The following is a 17,633-nucleotide window of genomic DNA, read 5'->3' on the forward strand; positions in this document are numbered from 1 at the left end:
CAGTGCATCTGGTTCTGCATCTTCAGATGTGTGATGTGAGTCAGGAGTACACCTTGACTCCTTGAAGGGATTTCTTGCTAGAGATCCTCCCCCAGATTCAGAACAAAGCCCTGGGTCCACACAGGAAAACACAGAGCACCCAGAAGGGACAGCAAGTAAAAAGTGCTTCCCTGGCCAGGAACATAGACTGGGAGGCTGGGGAGATTGCTGACACTTCAGGACATCCAAATGTTCCAATATCCAACTGTTTCAGGTACAAATTCATCCTGCTAAAGACTGAAAGTGAGGCTGCCACAGGGATTGGATTTGTTCAGTGACAAGTGGAGCTCCTCAGGGGTCTGTCCTGGCTCCAGGGCTGTTTGGCCTCTCTGTCAGCCACATGGGCAGTGTCACTGAGGCAGCCTCAGCAGGCCTGCTGCTGGCACCAAGCTGTGTGCTGAGCTGGACTCACTGGAGGGCAGGGATGGCATCCAGAAGGATCCTGACAGGCTTGAGAAGTGGCCAGGGCCAGCTGCAGGAGGTTCAACAAGTCACAGAGTAAAGTCCTGCAGCTGGGCCAACCCCAGGCACCAATCCAGGCTGGGTGCAGAGTGGGTTGAGAGCAGCCCTGCAGAAAAAGCCTTGGGGGTGTTGGGTGCTGAGCAGCTCCCCAGGAGCCAGCAGTGCCTCCTGCTGCCCAGCAGGCAGCTGTGTGCTGGGCTGCAGCCAGAGCAGGGTGGGCAGCAGGGCAGCAGAGGGGATTCTGCCCCTGGGCTCTGCTCTGCCCAGACCTCACCTCCAATCCTGTCTCCAGCTCTGCTGTCCCCAGCAGCAGAAGGAGGACACAGAGCTGCTGGAGTGAGGCCAGAGGAGGCCACAAGGATGATCCAAGGGCTGGAGCAGCTCTGCTGTGAGGCCAGGCTGAGGGAGCTGGGGGTGTGCAGCCTGGAAAGGAGAAGGCTCCAGGGGGACCTCAGAGCTGCCTGCCAGGACCTGAATGGATCCTGCAGGAAGCTGCAGAGAGACTTTTGCTGAGGGTGTCTGGAGCCAGGCCAAGGGGGAAGGGTTTGGAGCTGAGGAAGAAGTTCTTTAGTGTGAGGCTGGTGAGACTGTGGCACAGGGTGCCCAGGGAGGCTGTGGCTGCCTCCTCCCTGGAGGTGTTGAAGGCCAGGCTGGATGAGGCCTTGGGCAAGCTGGGCTGGTGGGAGGTGTCCCTGCCCATGGCAGGGGGTTTGCAGTAGATGATCACTGAGGTCCCTTCCAACCTGAGCCATTCTGTGGTTGCTGAACACCATCACTGCTCAGCCAGCCTCTGCCTGTTTGGTTTGCTGCAGAGCATGCCCTGTGGGACTCAGGGTCAGGTGAGCAGCTGAATCTCCCCCAGCTGAGGTGTCTGGGAGGGCAGGGGGAGAGCCTGTGGCAGCCCTTTGTCCTGTGTGTGTGTCCATGAAGGGCATGTCTGCTGGCTGTGTGCACACATGCTGGCTGCACAAACACAGCCATATTTATAGTGTGCCTGTGGAGGTTCTGGGCTAAAAATACCTCTGACTGAACTGACTCATCCTGGGATGTTTCTGCAGCAAGTTCCTCATTTATCCAGATAAGAGAAAAAAAGCCAGGAGAGGCAGAGTGGGTGGGCAGCAAACTGCAGTGCCACTTGCCAGGCACCTGGGACATGCCCTGCTGCCTGACCTCAGTGGTTTCAGGGCTGGAGACTTGATTCCTCTCTTAGAATTAGCCCTGCCCAGATTGTTCTGGAGACAGCAGCCCTTGGTGCTCACAGCAGCCTGGCAGCAGGAGGGGGTGGCTGCAGATGTGGTTTGTCTCAGGTCCTGACCCAGGTGGCTGCAGGAGCTGCTCCCCAGGGCTCTTCAATGTCTTTGTCAATGATCTGGGTGAGGGGCTTGAGGCACCCTCAGCCAGTCTGCAGGTGACAGGAGGTTGGGTGGCTGAGTTGAGCTGCTGGAGGTTGGGTAGTGTCTGCAGAGAGGCCTGGCCAGGCTGGGTCAATGAGCTGAGGCCAGGGGGATGAGGTTCAGCAAGGCCAAGGGCTGGGTCCTGCCCTTGGGTCACAACCACCCCAGGAAGGCTCCAGGCTGGGGGCAGGGTGGCTGGAAATTGCCCAGCAGAGAAAGGCCTGGGGGTGCTGGGTGGCAGCAGCTGAAGATGAGCCAGGGGGTGCCCAGGTGGGCAAGAAGGCCACCAGCAGCCTGGCCTGGAGCAGCAATGGTGTGGGCAGCAGGAGCAGGGCAGGAATTGTCCTCCTGGACTCAGCACTGGGGAGGCCACAGCTTGAGTCCTGGGTTTAGTTCTGGGGCCCTCACTCCAAGAAGGACATTGAGGAGCTGGAGAGGGTCCAGAGAAGGGCAAGGAAGGTGGGGAAGGGTCTGGAGAATAGGGCTGTGGAGGAGCAGCTGAGGGAACTGGGGGTGTTTAGTGTGGAGAAGAGGAGGCTGAGGGAGACCTCCTTGCTCTCTGCAGCTCCCTGAGAGGAGGTTGGAGCCAGGTGAAGGTTGGACTCTTCTCCATAGTAACAAGTCATAGGATGAGAGGAAATGGCCTTGAGTGACCCAAGGGGAGGGTTAGGTTGGGTATTAGAAGAAACTGCAGTCCTGGGAGAGTTCTCAGAGCCTGGCACAGGCTGCCCAGGGAGGTGGTTGGATCCCCAGCCCTGGAGGTGTTTCAGAGAGGCAGAGCTGTGGTGCTGAGGCCATGGTTCAGCAGCAGCCTGGGCAGAGGCAGGGGAGGGTTGGAGTGGATGAGCTGAGAAGGCTTTTCCAGCTGAAGCCATTCTGTGCTTCTCTGATTTGTGACTATTCCTTTTTCCTTCATCAGTCAGCTCAACTGAAAAGAACTTCATGTATTGGACATCAGCTACTTTGGCAGCATCTCTGTTCTGTTTTGGGGGCTGTGTGCATCTTGGTGTCCAGAGTGCTGCTGCTTCCCAAGGATACCAAGGAAGGAGAATAAATCCCCTCAGTTATCAATGAACAGAAATCCTCAGAGACATCACAGTGGATAGGAAGTCAAAGTCCATGTGTCACTCTCAGAGCTGTCTTCAGCTGCTTGAAAACCTATTTCTTAATTTAATTAAAGCTTTAATTGATAGAGTGGATGGAGAATGGCTCCAGAGCAGCCTGGAGGAGAAGGGCTTGGGGGTGTCAGGTGGTGACAAACTCCCCAGGAGGCAGCAATGGTCCCTGGCAGCCCAGAGCCAGCTGTGTGCTGAGCTGCAGCCAGAGCAGGGAGAGCAGCAGCACAGGGAGGGGATTCTGCCCCTCTGCTCTGCTCAGACCCCACCTGCAGCACTGCCTCCAGTTCTGGTGTCCCCAGCACAAGAAGGACCTGGAGCTGCTGCAGAGGATCCAGAGGAAGCCACCAAGATGCTCAGAGGGCTGCTAGACCCTCCCCTGTGGGGACAGGCTGGGAGAGCTGGAGAAAAGAAGGCTTCAAGGAGACCTCAGAGCAGCCTTCCAGTTCCTGAAGGGATCCAGGAGAGCTTGGGGGGGACTTTGGACAAGGGCTGGGAGTGCCAGGGTGAGGAACAATGGCTTTGAGCTGGGAGAGGGGAGATTGAGAGTGGAGATGAGGAAGTAATTCTTAGAGTGAGGGTGGTGAGACTGGCACAGGTTGCCCAGGGAGGCTGTGGCTGCCTCCTGCCTGGAGGTGTTGAAGGCCAGGCTGGATGAGGCCTTGAGCAAGTTGGGCTGGTGGGAGGTGTCCCTGCCCATGGCAGGGGGTTGGAACTGGCTGAGCTTTAATGCCCCTTCCATCCCTACCCATTCTATGAGAGGCTGTTCCTTTGTCAGAGAGATCCTTGAGCTGTGCCCAGGGGCTGTGCCTTCGTGCCCAGGGGCTGTGCCTTCGTGCCCAGGGGCTGTGCCCTCACTCAGTGCATTCCCAGGGGCTGTTTCCCAGTTGGTTTCTGTTCTTCAGTACCTGGGCACGTTGCAGTGCTGCTCTCAGGGGACCACAGTCAGGGCTGCCCTGCTTTCCCTGCCTCTCCAGGCAGAGAGTTGCCTTGCCTTGCTGTGAGTTTTGGTGTGAGGATTGTCATGATGTGTGGCCCAGGAAATGGCATTAATGAAGTGCCTTGTGTGGAGGGCAGTGCTGCCAGCACCATCTTTTCATTGTTGTCTGCCTGTGCTAGGAGCAGCTGCAGTGTGATAGATGGCAAAGCTGGGGCAGAGGCCTGGGAGGCATCCCCCCGGAGGGGAGGGAGCTGAGTAAGGAAACCAATTAAAGCATCACTGACAAAGATAGAAACTCCAGCACAGGAGCTTCCACCTCAACAGGAGGAGAAACTTCTGCCCTGTGAGGGTCACAGAGCCCTGGAGCAGGCTGCCCAGAGAGGTTGTGGAGTCTCCTTCCCTGGAGCCTTTCCAGCCCCATCTGGATGTGTTCCTGTGTGACCTGTGCCAGATTCTCTGCTCCTGCTCAGGCAGGGGGTTGGCCTGGAAGATCTCTGCAGGTCCTTTTCAACCCCTAACATCCTGTGAGCCTGTGAAAGTCTCTGGGATCCTGAGCAGCAGCCCTCTGCAGCCTTGTTTGCTCTTCTGCTCCCAGCCTTGTTCCTTTGCAGGCAGATGTGCAGTGCTGCCCTGCTGGCTGCTGCAGTGATCATTGCAGTTCAGCTCCATTGCTCTGGGGAGTTATTACCACATTTGGGGGCTGCTGGTTTGTACTCTTGGCTATCAAAAGGTAGATTGGTGTTGATCATGAGCCAGCAGTGTGCTCTTGGGGCCAAGAAGGCCAATGCTTTCTGGGGGCCTATGGAAGGGCTGTGGTTAGTAGGTTGAGAGAGAATCTCCTGCCCCTCCACTGTGCCCTGCTGAGGCCACAGCTGGAATATTGTGTCCAGTTATGGGCCGGTTGCATGGTGCAGGGCCGGTTGCATGGTGCAGGGCCAGTTCCATGGTGCAAGCCCTGTTCTGTGGTGCAGGGCCGGTTGCATGGTGCGGGGCCGGTTGCGTGGTGCAGGACTTGTTCCATGGTGCAGGGCTGGTTCCATGGTGCAGGGTCGGTTGCGTGGTGCAGGGCCGGTTGCGTGGTGCAGGCCTTGTTCCATGGCACAGGGCCGGTTGCGTGGTGCAGGGCCGGTTGCGTGGTGCAGGACTTGTTCCATGGTGCAGGGCCAGTTCCATGGTGCAAGCCCTGTTCTGTGGTGCAGGGCCGGTTGCGTGGTGCAGGGCCGGTTGCGTGGTGCAGGCCTTGTTCCATGGTGCAGGGCCGGTTCCTTGGTGCAGGGCCGGTTCCATGGTGCAGGGCTTGTTGCATGGTGCAGGGTGCCATGGTGCAGGGCCGGTTGCGTGGTGCAGGGCTGGTTGCGTGGTGCAGGGCTGGTTGCGTTGTGCAGGGCCGGTTCCATGGTGCAGGGCCGGTTCCGTGGTGCAGGGCTTGTTGCATGGTGCAGGGCCGTTTGCATGGCGCAGGGCTAGTTCCATGGTGCAGGGCTTGTTGCATGGTGCAGGGTGCCATGGTGCAGGGCCGGTTCCGTGGTGCAGGGCTGGTTGCGTGGTGCAGGGCTGGTTGCGTTGTGCAGGGCCGGTTCCATGGTGCAGGCCATGTTCCATAGTGCAGGGCCGGTTCCGTGGTGCAGGGCCTGTTCCGTGCTGCAGGGCCGGTTCCATGTGAAGGGCCGGTTGCATGGCGCAGGGCTAGTTCCATGGTGCAGGGCTTGTTGCATGGTGCAGGGCCGTTTGCATGGCGCAGGGCTAGTTCCATGGTGCAGGGCTTGTTGCATGGTGCAGGGTGCCATGGTGCAGGGCCGGTTCCGTGGTGCAGGGCTGGTTGCGTGGTGCAGGGCTGGTTGCGTTGTGCAGGGCCGGTTCCATGGTGCAGGCCATGTTCCATAGTGCAGGGCCGGTTCCGTGGTGCAGGGCCTGTTCCGTGCTGCAGGGCCGGTTCCATGTGAAGGGCCGGTTGCATGGCGCAGGGCTAGTTCCATGGTGCAGGGCTTGTTGCATGGTGCAGGGCCGTTTGCATGGCGCAGGGCTAGTTCCATGGTGCAGGGCTGGTTGCATGGTGCAGGACTTGTTCCATGGTGCAGGGCCGGTTGCATGTGCAGGGTCAGTTCCGTGGTGCAGGCCATGTTCCATGGTGCAGGGCCGGTTCCGTGGTGCAGGGCCTGTTCCGTGCTGCAGGGCCGGTTCCATGTGAAGGGCCGGTTGCATGGCGCAGGGCTAGTTCCATGGTGCAGGGCCGGTTGCATGGTGCAGATAGACAGGAGCTAAGGGACAGCTGCTGGCAGTCAGTGTGTAAGAAGCAGCAGGGTAGCAGCTTGGCATTGAGGTTGCACAAAGGAAGGGAGAGGGCCTCACAAGCAGCAGACAGAGAATCCGAGGGGAAGCAGCTTCAGCTGCATTGCTGCCCTGCAGCTCAGGGGGAGCTTGCAGCAGCAGAGCAGCTGTGATCAGCACCCTTGGCAGGGGTGGTTCTGTGTCAGTTCACCCTCTGCTTGTGCACTGTGGTGCCAGGTGCCTGCTGCTGCCCTTTGGGGCCAAATCTTCCTTGCTGGTCACTAGTGATGAAGGCTTTGGGATGGGGGGTGGAGGAGGAGGGCCAAGGAATGTCACTCCTGTGTGTGGCTCTTGTGGTGGGATCAGAGGTGCAGTGCAGCCTGCAGCAGCTCCTGCCCTTGTCTGTAAATGGCAGCTTGGGTTCTTGTCTTTGAGCTTTTTGTTTCCTCTTCTTTTCTTCCTCTGCCACCTGTGCAATGACTTTGTGGAGGAGTTCTCTGCAGAAGAACCTGAGAGCCTGTCAGTTACTTTGCTGTCCTTCTGCCTGGTGCAGCTCTGGGAATGCTGCTGTGGGAGTGATTTCTTTCTCATCTTGTGTATACAGAACAAAAGCTGTGGAGGAGGCTCACAGAATGGCTCAGGTTGGAAGGGACCTCAGAGATCCTCTCCTCCCACTCCCCTGCCATGGGCAGGGACACCTCTCAACTAGCCCAGGTTGTCCAAGGCCTCATCCAACCTGGCCTTGACCCACCTCCAGGCAGGAGGCAGCTACAGCCTCCCTGGACAACCTGTTCCAGAGTCTCCCCACCCTCATGCTGAAGAACTTCTTCCTCAGCTCCACTCTAACCCTGCTCTGCCTCAGCTTCAAACCATTCCTCCTTGGCCTGGCTCCAGACACCTTCAGCAAAAGTCTCTCTGCAGCCTTCCTGCAGGATCCCTTCAGGTCCTGGCAGGCAGCTCTGAGGTCCCCCTGGAGCCTTCTCTTCTCCAGGCTGAACACCCCCAGCTCCCTCAGCCTGGCCTCACAGCAGAGCTGCTGCAGCCCTTGGATCATCCTTGTGGCCTCCTCTGGCCTCACTCCAGCAGCTCTGTGTCCTCCTTCTGCTGGGGACACCAGAACTGGAGGCAGGATTGGAGGTGAGGTCTGAACAGAGCAGAGTCCAGGGGCAGAATCCCCTCTGCTGCCCTGCTGCCCACCCTGCTCTGGCTGCAGCCCAGCACACAGCTGCCTGCTGGGCAGCAGGAGGCTCCAGGTACACTCTGTGGAGCAGAATGGAACTTGAGGCAAGGTATAAATGCTGGCTGCTTTTAATCACCTGCCTGCAAGTGTTTGTGAGAAACCCAGCACAGAAGCCCCTTGACTGGTCCCAGGAAGCTGTCTGAGCTCTGCAGTCCTTGTGGAATCTCAGCATTTTAGAGCTTTAAACACCAAAGCAGATCCCCAGCTTGGTGTTTTCATTGCACTTGCCTACAAAGAGCTGTGAGTAGGGTTCTGCACAGAGCTGTCACACTGCTCTTGGCCCTCAGTAGCACTTAGTCTGGGGGTGAGTGGCAAAGTGGTGCAATGCGCTCCAGGTCCTTTCCCCATATTCTTAGTTCTGGATATAAACTTTTATTCCCCCCCAGTTTTAGTTGGAATAACAACATTACACCAGCTTGGTTGCTCTGCTTTGGACCTCCACCAGTACCTTGCTGTACTTCTTGGAGTGAGGAGCCCAAAAATGAACCCAGGGCTCCAGGTGTGGCCTCAGCGGTGCCCAGCAGATGGGGAAGCACTTCCCATGGTGTGTAGGACAGCTTCAATTCCCCTGCAATAAAACATTTAGATCTCTTAGCTTTCTGCTGCTTCAATGACTGCTAGAACCAGAGAGCTGTTGAGCTTGGAAGAGGCCTTTGAGATCATCACGTCCAAGCTCACCCAGAGCTCACAATCCACCACTGCTGCTGAGCCACTGCCCCTGCACCACAGCCCTCAGCACCACGTCCATGCAGCTTTGAACCCCTCCAGGGATTGTGACTCCAGCACCTCCCTGGGCAGCCTGGGACAGTGCCTGAGAACCCTTGCTGGGAAGAAATTGTTCCTAACATCCAACCTGAACCTACCCTGTGCAACTTGAGGCTGTTTCCTCTTGTCCTATCACTTGTTGCACATGAAGTGAGACCAACCCCCAGCTCATCCAGGCTCCTTTCAGGAGTAGAGGGTGATGAACTCTCCCCTCAGCCTCCTCTTCTGCAGACTGAACACCCCCAGTTCCCTCAGCTGCTCCTCACAGCACTTGTGTTCAAGACCCTCCACCAGCTTGGTTGCTCTGGTTTGGACCTGCCCCAGCACCTTGATGTCCTTCTTGGAGAGAGGAGGACAAAAATGAGCCCAGGACTCCAGGTGTGGCCTCAGCAGTGCCCAGTGGAGGGGAAGCACTTCCCATGGTGTGTAGAAGAGCTTCCATCCCTGAAATCCTCCAGGTTTCAGTGGGCTTCCATCTGGAGAAGTCCAGAAACAACAGCACAGAGATGTGGCCAGCTTGGAAAACAGACCCAGCAGCAGCCCTGCCTTGGAGAAAGGGAATTGCTGGGGGCTGGCAGAGCTGAGCCCAGTGTCAGATCCCAAAGTGCCCCCAGACCAGTCCCAGGGCAACTCCTGCACACTGTGCCTTTGTGCTGGCTTAGGCCTGGGTTCTGCAGAGCACAGAACCCCTGCAGGCAGCCTGGGCCCTGGGAGTCCCTGGGTGATTTGTGACTGGCAGGGAGAAGAGCTTTGGTTATTTCTTGGAAGGCTTCTGGGCTCCTCCTCTCCTGTCTCACCTGGCTCCTCTTTTCTAAAGGCCTTAAGGCAGTTCCCTGTTTTCAGTCTCCCTGGCCCTGCTGCTCAGCACTTTGTCCATTGGCCTTTTGTCAAGTGGGGGGAGCTGGCCATGAGGAGATGAAGCTGGGCAGTGCTGAGCACTCACAGGCTTTAGAGTTGATCCTGATGGCTCCTGTTGGCTGTGTAAAGGTTTTAGTCAGGTTGGTTGTACAGTAAATGGAAAAAGAAATAGCAGCAGAAGCCCCCAGAGGAAAGGGTTTGAGGAGCAGCAGGAGCTGAGAGGGTGAAGGATCTTGGTAGGGTCAGAAGTAGTTAGAGCATGGTTGGCCTCAGTGCTCTTACCAGTGAGAGTGGTGAGACTCTGGCACAGGTTGCCCAGGCAGGCTGTGGATGTCCTCTCCCTGGAGGTGTTGAAGGCCAGGCTGGATGAGGCCTTGAGCAACCAGGGCTGGTGGGAGGTGCCCATGGCAGGGGGCTTGAACTGGATGATCTTTCAGGTCCATTCCAACCCAAGCCATTAAATGAAGTTGTGAATCTCCAAGGTCTTTTCTAACCAAAAGCATTCTATGATTGTGTGACTGTTCACCACCTCTCCAATACAATAAACAAGCTTCAGCTGGACCCAGGAGATGTCTGCTGAGAACACAGAAAGAAAACCACAGCAAGACAGCAGAGGAAATAACTCTGATCATAGAATGATGGAATGGTTTGGGTTGGAAGGGACCTCCATGTACTCCAGCCCCTCTACAGCCAGCAGGGACATCCTCCACTGGATCAGGTTGCCCACACCTGGAGCCTTGTCAAGCCTGACTTTGAATATCTCCAGGGATGGAGCCTCAACCACCTCCCTGAGCAACCTGTTCCAGTGTTCCATCACCCTCATGGTGCAGAGCTTGTTCCTCACATCCAATCTCATTCTGCTCCTCTTTAATTTCAAACCTTTGTTCCTCACCCTGTCCCTGCAGGCCTTTGGGAGCAGTCCCTCTGCAGCCTTCTTGCAGCCCCTTCAGGTACTGAAGGCTGCTCTGAGGTCTCCCCAGAGCCTTCTTTTCTCAGTTCCCTCAACCTATCCTTGTAGGACAGTGAGTGCTTGGGAATCACAGAATCACCAAAGTCGGAAGAGACCTGAAAGTTCATCAAGTCCAACCTGGCACCACAGACCTCATGACTGAACCATGGCACCAAGTGCCACATCCTATCCCCTCTTAAACACCTCCAGGGATGGTGATTCCACCACCTCCCTGGGCAGCACATTCCAATGGCTAACAGCTCTGTTTGTGAAGAACTTTCTCCTCACCTCCAGCCTTCCCCTGGCACAGCTTGAGACTGTGTCCTCTTGTTCTGGTGCTGGGTGCTAGGGAGAAGAGACCAACCCCCTCCTGGCTACAACCTCCCTTCAGGGAGTTGGAGAGAGCAAGAAGGTCTCCCCTGAGCCTCCTCTTCTCCAGACTAAGCAACCCCAGCTCCCTCAGCCCCTCCTCACAGGGCTGTGCTCCAGACCCCTCCCCAGCTTTGTTGCCCTTCTCTGGACACCTTCCAGCATCTCAACATCTTTCCTGACCTGAGGAGCCCAGAACTGGACACAGGACTCAAGGTGTGGCCTAAGCAGTGCTGAGCACAGGGCACAATGACCTCCCTGCTCCTGCTGGCCACACTCTTCCTGATGCAGGCCAGGATGCCATTGGCCCTCTTGGCTGCCTGGGCACACTGCATGCTCATGTTCAGCCTACCATCAACCAGCACCCCCAGGTCCCTCTCTGCCTGGCTGCTCTCAGCCACTCTGACCCCAGCCTGTAGCTCTGCATGGGGTTGCTGTTGCCAAAGTGCAGCCCCTGGCACTTGGATTTGTTGAATGCCATCCTGTTGGCCTCTGGCCATCTGTCCAGTTAGTTGAGGTCCCTCTGCAGAGCCCTTCTGCCCTCTAACTGACCAACTCCTGCCCCCAGATTGGTGTCTTCTGCAAATTTGCTGATGACTGTCTCAATGCCCTCATCCAGATCATCAGTGAAGATATTAAAGAGCATGGGGACCAGCACTGATCCCTGGGGCACACCACTGGTGCCTGGCTGCCAGCTGGCTGTGGCACCATTCACCACCACTCTCTGGGCTCAGCCTCCAGCCAGTTCCTAACCCAGCTCAGAGAGCTGCTGTCCCAGCCAGTGGCTGACAGCTTGGCCAGGAGTTTGCTGTGGGGGAATGGTCGTGTGGCTGGAGCTGATTTTTATTTTAGTGGTCAAAAGGATACTTCCAGAGCTCCTTTCTGAGCATGTGGCCCACTGATTATCCTTAACCCTGGGCTTTGGCAGGGCAGGGAGCTGGAGCCCTGAAAAGCACTTAGCAATTGCATTGGCTGTGCAGTACCAGCCTTTGCCTGCTGTACTTTAGGGCAGTTTCTGTGTGCTGCCAACCAAATGCAACAGCAAACTGGTGTGTGAGCTGCAAGCTGATGATACCTTTCCTTGTGCTTTGTAACAGCCACATCTCTTTCAGCTTTTATGCCTCCAGTGGGCAGAAGGTGTGGTTGAGTGGTCTGCTGCTCTGTGTCTGGGTGAGACTGCAGCAGGCATGGACTCACAGAATCTCAGCATGGCAGGGGTTGGAAGGGACCTCCAGAGATCATCCAGCCCGACCCCTTGCCAGAGCAGGGGCACCCAGGGCAGCTCACACAGGAACACATCCACGTGGAGCTTGAAAATCTCCAGAGCAGGAGACTCCACAACCTCTTAGTGCAGCCTGCTCCAGGGCTCCAGCACCCTCACACCAAGAAAATTTCTCTTCCTGTTGAGGTGGAACCTCCTGGGTTCCAGTTTGTGTCTGTTGTCCCTTGTCCTATCACAGGACACCACTGAAAAGAGCCTGGAACCTTCATCCTGACACCCACCCCTCAGGTATTCATGCACATTGATCAGATCCTCTCTCAGCCACCTTCTCTCCAGACTAAACAGCCCCAGGGCTCTCAGCCTTTCTTTCATAGCAGAGGTGTTGCAGTCCCTTCATCATCCTCAGAGCCTGCATTGGACACTCCCTAGTGCATCCCTGTCCCTCTTGAACGGGGGAGCCCAGAGCTGGACACAGTACTCCAGATGCACCTGGGGGCAGAGTAGAAAGGCAGGAGAACCTCCCTTGGCCTGCTGGCCACACTCTTCTGGCTGGTGGCATTTAAACACACACAGTCTTTTACTGAAAGTAAGGCTTGTTTACACCAAACCTGACTGCTTCCCTGTGCAGCAGAGTGGTCCTTAGTGTTTGTACCCCCTAAGCACTGCTGTCCTGCACACCAAACGTCTGAGCAGTGTTCAGGGAGCAGTTTGTGTGACATTTGCTGCCTGTGTTACTGCTTTGGAACTTCTTTAGAGAATCCTGGAGTGGTTTGGGTTGGAAGGGACCTCAAAGATCATCCAATTCCAAGCCCCCTCCCATGGGCGGGGACACCTCCCACCAGCCCAGCTTGCTCAAGGCCTCAACACCTCCAGTCAGGAGGAGGTATCCATAACCTCCCTGGGCAACCTGTGCCAGTGTCTCCCCACCCTCTCTCCAAAGAATTTCTTCCTCATCTCCAGTCTCCATCTCCCCTCAATAACTCTGGCACTCCTTTATCAGCCTCCCAAAGCCTGATCTTTCTCACAGCTTTGGACGACACAGGAATTGGGAGAGAGCTCCTCAGCTGTTTCTCAACTAGGTGCATCTGGTTTTGAATTCATCCTCAGCTCTGCTCATCCATCCTGGGTGATTTTATTTCCTTGCCTGTGCTTTTGGTAGCAGCTTCAGATGCCCCAAACTATTCTGGGCAAACGTTTTCAGTCACGATCAGAAGCAGCAATTAGTCCTGGGTGATTTCATCACCAAAATAAACTTACTGTAGCTTTTACCATGATGGTAGAAAAACCCCCAAACCCTAAGCCTATCAGAATGCTATTTGGTATTAATGAAAGGATGAGATTTCTAGAAACTCAGCTCCTGCTTCTATTCTTCCTGGCTGAGCAGTGTGACAGGGGGTTGGCTTTGTGTGTGTGTGTGTGTGTGTGTGTGTGTGTGTGTGTGTGTGTGGTGGGATTAAGCTACCCTGAGGAACGGAAGACTTGCCAGGCTGTACAGAGGCTGGGCTGAAATCTGGAGATTAAACATCTTCACCTTGATTCAGTCTGCTGTGGCTATCCAGCAGGAGTGGGTTTTTTGGGGGGCTGTGATTTATTTTTGCTTGGTTGGTTGGTTTGAATTTGTTTCCCTGTGAAGGAGTGAGTATGACCGGAGGTCTACCTTCTTTTCCCTGCAAACCTGCTCTCCTTGTGCACATTATGCTGTTGAATCCTCTGCTCCCTTTTTAATAGCCTGTCTTGTATGCACCCCCACTGCCTGCAGCCCCAGGAGGTCATCAAGTGGAGCAGAGAGTTGCAGAGTGGTCCCTGGTGGGCACCTGCGTGACCGGCCGCTCCCTGGGTCCTCCAGGCGATCTGTGAGCCGCCGGGGGTGGGTGTCGAGAATTAGATCGCTGCTCGCAGCCCTAGGAAGGCTGCTCTTAGCACTCTGCATCTCTGCTGCAGGAGGACAGAGTGGTGTTTGTGTTTCCATAGCATGGTGTAAAATGCATGAGGGGGGTTTTATTTTTTTTTTTTTTTTTCCCCCCTCCCTCCTCATCCTCCTTGGAAATGAGAGCAGGGAAATGAGAGCATCCTGAAGCAGAAGCTGGTAGAGGAGCATGCAGCAACCTGCAGCCATTTGTGCTTGATTTTTCTCAGGTTCCTAACTATGGATCAGAAGGAATGATTTTTTGGGTTTTTTTTAATTTTATTTTTTAATTATTTTTGGGTTTTTTTTTTTTTTGCAATGGGCTTTTTGTCTTTTGTTCCCCCCTCCCCTCCATCATGGCATTCTTGTGGTGTTTGGTCAGAGCTTTGCACTGGAGGAGGAAAACGGGCTGCTGAATTTAGTCACTGCTCTCTGTTAGCCGTGGCCTAAGGCTATGCTGAGATTTCTATCCCGTTTGTATTGTTGCAGCTCCCCAGAAGACTGCTCAGAGGATGACAAGTGTATTCTGAGTAGGTATGTGGCTTCATTTTCATCTGAAAACCCATCCATTTGATTTATCTGTTTTTCCTGCTTCCATTGGTCAGAAACGAGGTTAATACCAAGAGAAATCTAGCAGGGTGCTGCAGTGTCCCTGGGAAGGTAGAACAATAGCCTCAGAAAAGAGTGATTTAGGAATTAGCTGCTTTGCTGAGAGAAGCTGCATTGTGCTGGAGGTGCACAGTTGCAGTCTTCCCTTTTTTTTTTCCCCCCCTTCCCTTCCCCTTCCCTTCCTTCCCTTCCCTTCAACATCTACTGCAGTCAGCTCTTCCCTAACGAGGTGGCACTATTGTTGAGTTAGGAGGAGAGAATCATCAGCTTGCTTCAGGGGACAGCAGGATTTAAAAAGGAGAGAGAGAGAGAGAGAGAGAGAGAGATGCCTTCCAGCCCGGTTTTACAGATCGGGAGCATCGGTTTAAGGGCATTGGCAGAAGCATTTCCTCGCTCTTAGCAGCAGCCAAGCCGCTGCTGTGTGTCAGTAGTGTGTGGAATGGAAGTCCTAGTCGGTAGTCTGTTATGGAAACGCTGTTTACTGTTATTGTAGTACCGTGGTGACAACATGCCATTGAAATGGAAAACGAGCTCTCCTGCTATCTGGAAATTCCCAGTTCCTGTGCTTAAAGCATCCAGGTCATCGCCACTTTCTCCAGCGTACATGTAAGTGAGAGAAAATGAGGATGGTGATAATGAGGTGGGGATTGCTTTCGGGAGACTGCCCTCTGGCAAAGTACCCTCTTGTGTTTTAAATGACATTGGCACCCAGAATTTTTACCTTGTTTCCTGTGTAGACCCCCCTCCTGCCCCCCCCCACCCCCCTCCCCCCCTAGATTTTCTCCTGGCTGTTTCATGATGGATGTCGTGTGTTGAGTCTTTCCCTCTCTGTGGAAGCACAGAGAACCTGTGCCGATGCAGCCGTGCTCCTGACGATGTTGTTTGTGTTCGTTTGCAAAGTTCATGCTGCTGCTGATTTGTAGAGCTGATCTCAAATGGACAAGTCAAGCTTTGGGGCAGGCTTGCTCTGTAGCCTATCTGCTAAGCATTTCCTCCTCCTGGCTACAGCACTCGGAAAGGAAAGAGGAATTCACCTGCTGTATTGTTGCTGCGCTTCCCTTCCTCTGAGTTCTCCTGTGACAGAAATGGTCCTGCTCTGGGCTTGGTTTTATTGTTGGGAGTCTGAGCCTTCCTTTTGAATGGAACAGTCTTTTGCCAAAGTTGGGATCAAAGCTGGGAGCAGAGCTATCAGCCATTGCTGTCTGAAGACTCAGCTAGCTGTGCAGTTTGCTTCACCTCAGAGTAACACACATGGCTCCAACTTCCCTTTGTCTTGCCGAATCTCAGCGGGGCTTTTGTTCACCTTTTGTTGCTCTGGCTTGGCAAATGCAGGTGGCTTTTGTCCCTCCTGGCAGATGAAGGCTGCTGAGGTGCTCCTTTCTCCATGAGCAAGAGTTGCTGTCCAGTGCAGATGACTGCCCTAGCTGGAAATCACTACAGAGACGATGACCTTACTGTTCCAACCCAATCGCTACACTATTAGTCCTCTTCAGCTTGCATTGTCTCGCAGGCTTTTGCTTCAGGCACTGTAGTAGGCACTTGCTGTAAGAAAGAGGCGTTTGCAGGTCCTCTAAATGTCAGATTGGTTGGGTGCTGCTGAAAGCTGCATGGGTAGGCAGCGGGGCTGAGACAACACAGTGTGTGCATGGTCACTATTGTTCTCTGGCAGCAGGGCTGGGCTTTAAGGAGCTGACCTGGCTGTGTGGAACCTGTGCTGTGCCTGCTCCAGTGTGAGATTAATTTTCATGGGAGTGCTTCAGCTGTTTCACTCCCTGCGTGCATCCAATGTGCTGAAGGCTACCACAAGATAAGCTGGTTCCAGGAAAATGCTGCTTAGCTGAATTGGAGGGGAAAAAACACAGCACCCAAGCCACCCCACAGAAAGAAAGTATCAAAGGAAGAGTTGTGAGCCTTTTCAGCCCCTCTCAGGGGCACAGTGTCTTTAGTGTTGGATGGTATGCTGGTGGTTTTTAAGCAACACTGCTTGTTCAAGGCAAGAAACATCAGACCTAGCTGAGCCTGATCTATCTGCTGCTCAAACTGAGGACTCCTTTCCTGTGTCGCCCTTTAAATTGCTAATCCAGCTCTGTGTCTGCTCTGGCTTTTCTGATGGGGATCGTGGAGCTGATTATCTCACTGTGTGGAAAGCATGTGAACAGGTTCAGTGATCATGCTTAAACTCTCTGAGGCTGAGCTTATGTGGAGCATGAGCAATATGTGATCAGCAGCCTTAATCGCCTTTTGGTAACGAGTCGGCGTGTCCCGGGGTTTATGGAGCTGTCTCTTGGCTGGCACACCACCTGATATTAGCAGGGCTCTGGAATGTAAGGTTAAATTAGTCAGATACTTGATGATAAAGAATGAGGAATGTGGCAAAATGGCACCTATGTGATCTAGGAAGTGCCGGGAACAGCCTTCTCCTTTAGGCTGCCCAGGTGAGGGAATTCACTCTCCTCACTGCGGAGCTGACAGGCGGTTCGCTGCTGGTTGGATGTCCTCTGCTGCTTCCTCACAGCCATAGTCATCAATGCTCTTCCCTTTGCACCCTGGCAGAGGGCTGCTTCTGTCTTGGAGGAAAAGATTGAGGAGGAGGTGGTGTGTGGAGCAGTTCAGTGGTGTTAAGAGGGATGCCCAGAAAACTCTTCAATTCACAGCTGAGCACTTGGTGATTTGGAGCTGGAGTGTCCAGGGGGATAATTGAGCTTTAAATCCTCTTAATACTTGATCACTCCATCTAAGAAAATAGGATTGGAGTGCAGTTTGGGCTGTAAAGCAGGGAGGTCCTAAAAGGTGATTGATTGATTGATTGGTTGACTGGTTTAGGTTTTAGTTATTTGATTTTGGGTACTTAAAAGGAACTTCCCATTTATCAGGAAGTTGCCCTGAGCTTTAAAAGCTCATCCTGCTGCTAATGTACAAAGGAAGCTTACCTGGATGTTTAACAGTGTGTCAGGAAACATCTCTTTATTGTTCTTTTGTGTTTTATAAGCCTTAATTAGATTTGATTAGTGGTTCCTTTGGTCTGTGCACCCCACAGCTGAACTCTGCCTTAGTTTCCCAGTAGCCCAAATGCTGCAGTTGGTGGTTCCCAGCACATTTGGCTTCTTGGATCATAGAATCATAGAATTGTCAGGGTTGGAAGGGACCTCAAGGATCAGCCAGTTCCAACCCCCCTGCCATGGGCAGGGACACCTCACACTACAGCAGGTTGCTCACAGCCACATCCAGCCTGGCTGCAAACACCTCCAGGCAGGAGGCTTCCACCACCTCCCTGGGCAACCTGTGCCAGGCTCTCACCCTCCTGGGCAACAACTTCTTCCTAACATCCAATCTCAATCTCCCCACTTCTAGTTTTGCTCCATCCCCCCCAGTCCTATCCCTCCCTGACACCCTCAAAAGTCCCTCCCCAGCTTTCTTGGAGCCCCCTGCAGATCCTGGAAGGCCACAATTAGGTCTCCTGGGAGCCTTCTCTCCAGCCTGCACAACCCCAACTCCCT

General features: G+C 54.4%; 1 protein-coding gene across 4 annotated transcripts in view; it reads left to right on the plus strand.

Moving 5' to 3' along the window:
- LOC137453917 (kelch-like protein 13) overlaps positions 1–17,633 on the plus strand; it is a 129,784-nt gene that overhangs the window by 52,090 nt on the left and 60,061 nt on the right. Inside the window, exons 4-5 of one of the 4 annotated variants that reach the window (XM_068163632.1) lie at positions 14,017–14,061; positions 14,630–14,742. The exons of 1 other annotated variant lie outside the window; for it this stretch is intronic. In XM_068163632.1, the coding sequence (XP_068019733.1) occupies positions 14,645–14,742 (98 nt within the window). In that variant the 5' untranslated portion in view covers positions 14,017–14,061; positions 14,630–14,644. Of the gene's footprint in view, positions 1–13,966; positions 14,062–14,195; positions 14,743–17,633 lie in introns of those variants that run through there. 2 more of the 4 variants (XM_068163635.1, XM_068163633.1) reach the window with 2 other exon arrangements.

The sequence above is a fragment of the Melanerpes formicivorus genome, unplaced genomic scaffold, assembly GCF_026170545.1.
Source record: "Melanerpes formicivorus ecotype bairdi unplaced genomic scaffold, bMelFor1.0.p_v2 SCAF_73, whole genome shotgun sequence".
In the NCBI taxonomy this organism is placed as follows: Eukaryota; Metazoa; Chordata; class Aves; order Piciformes; family Picidae; genus Melanerpes; species Melanerpes formicivorus.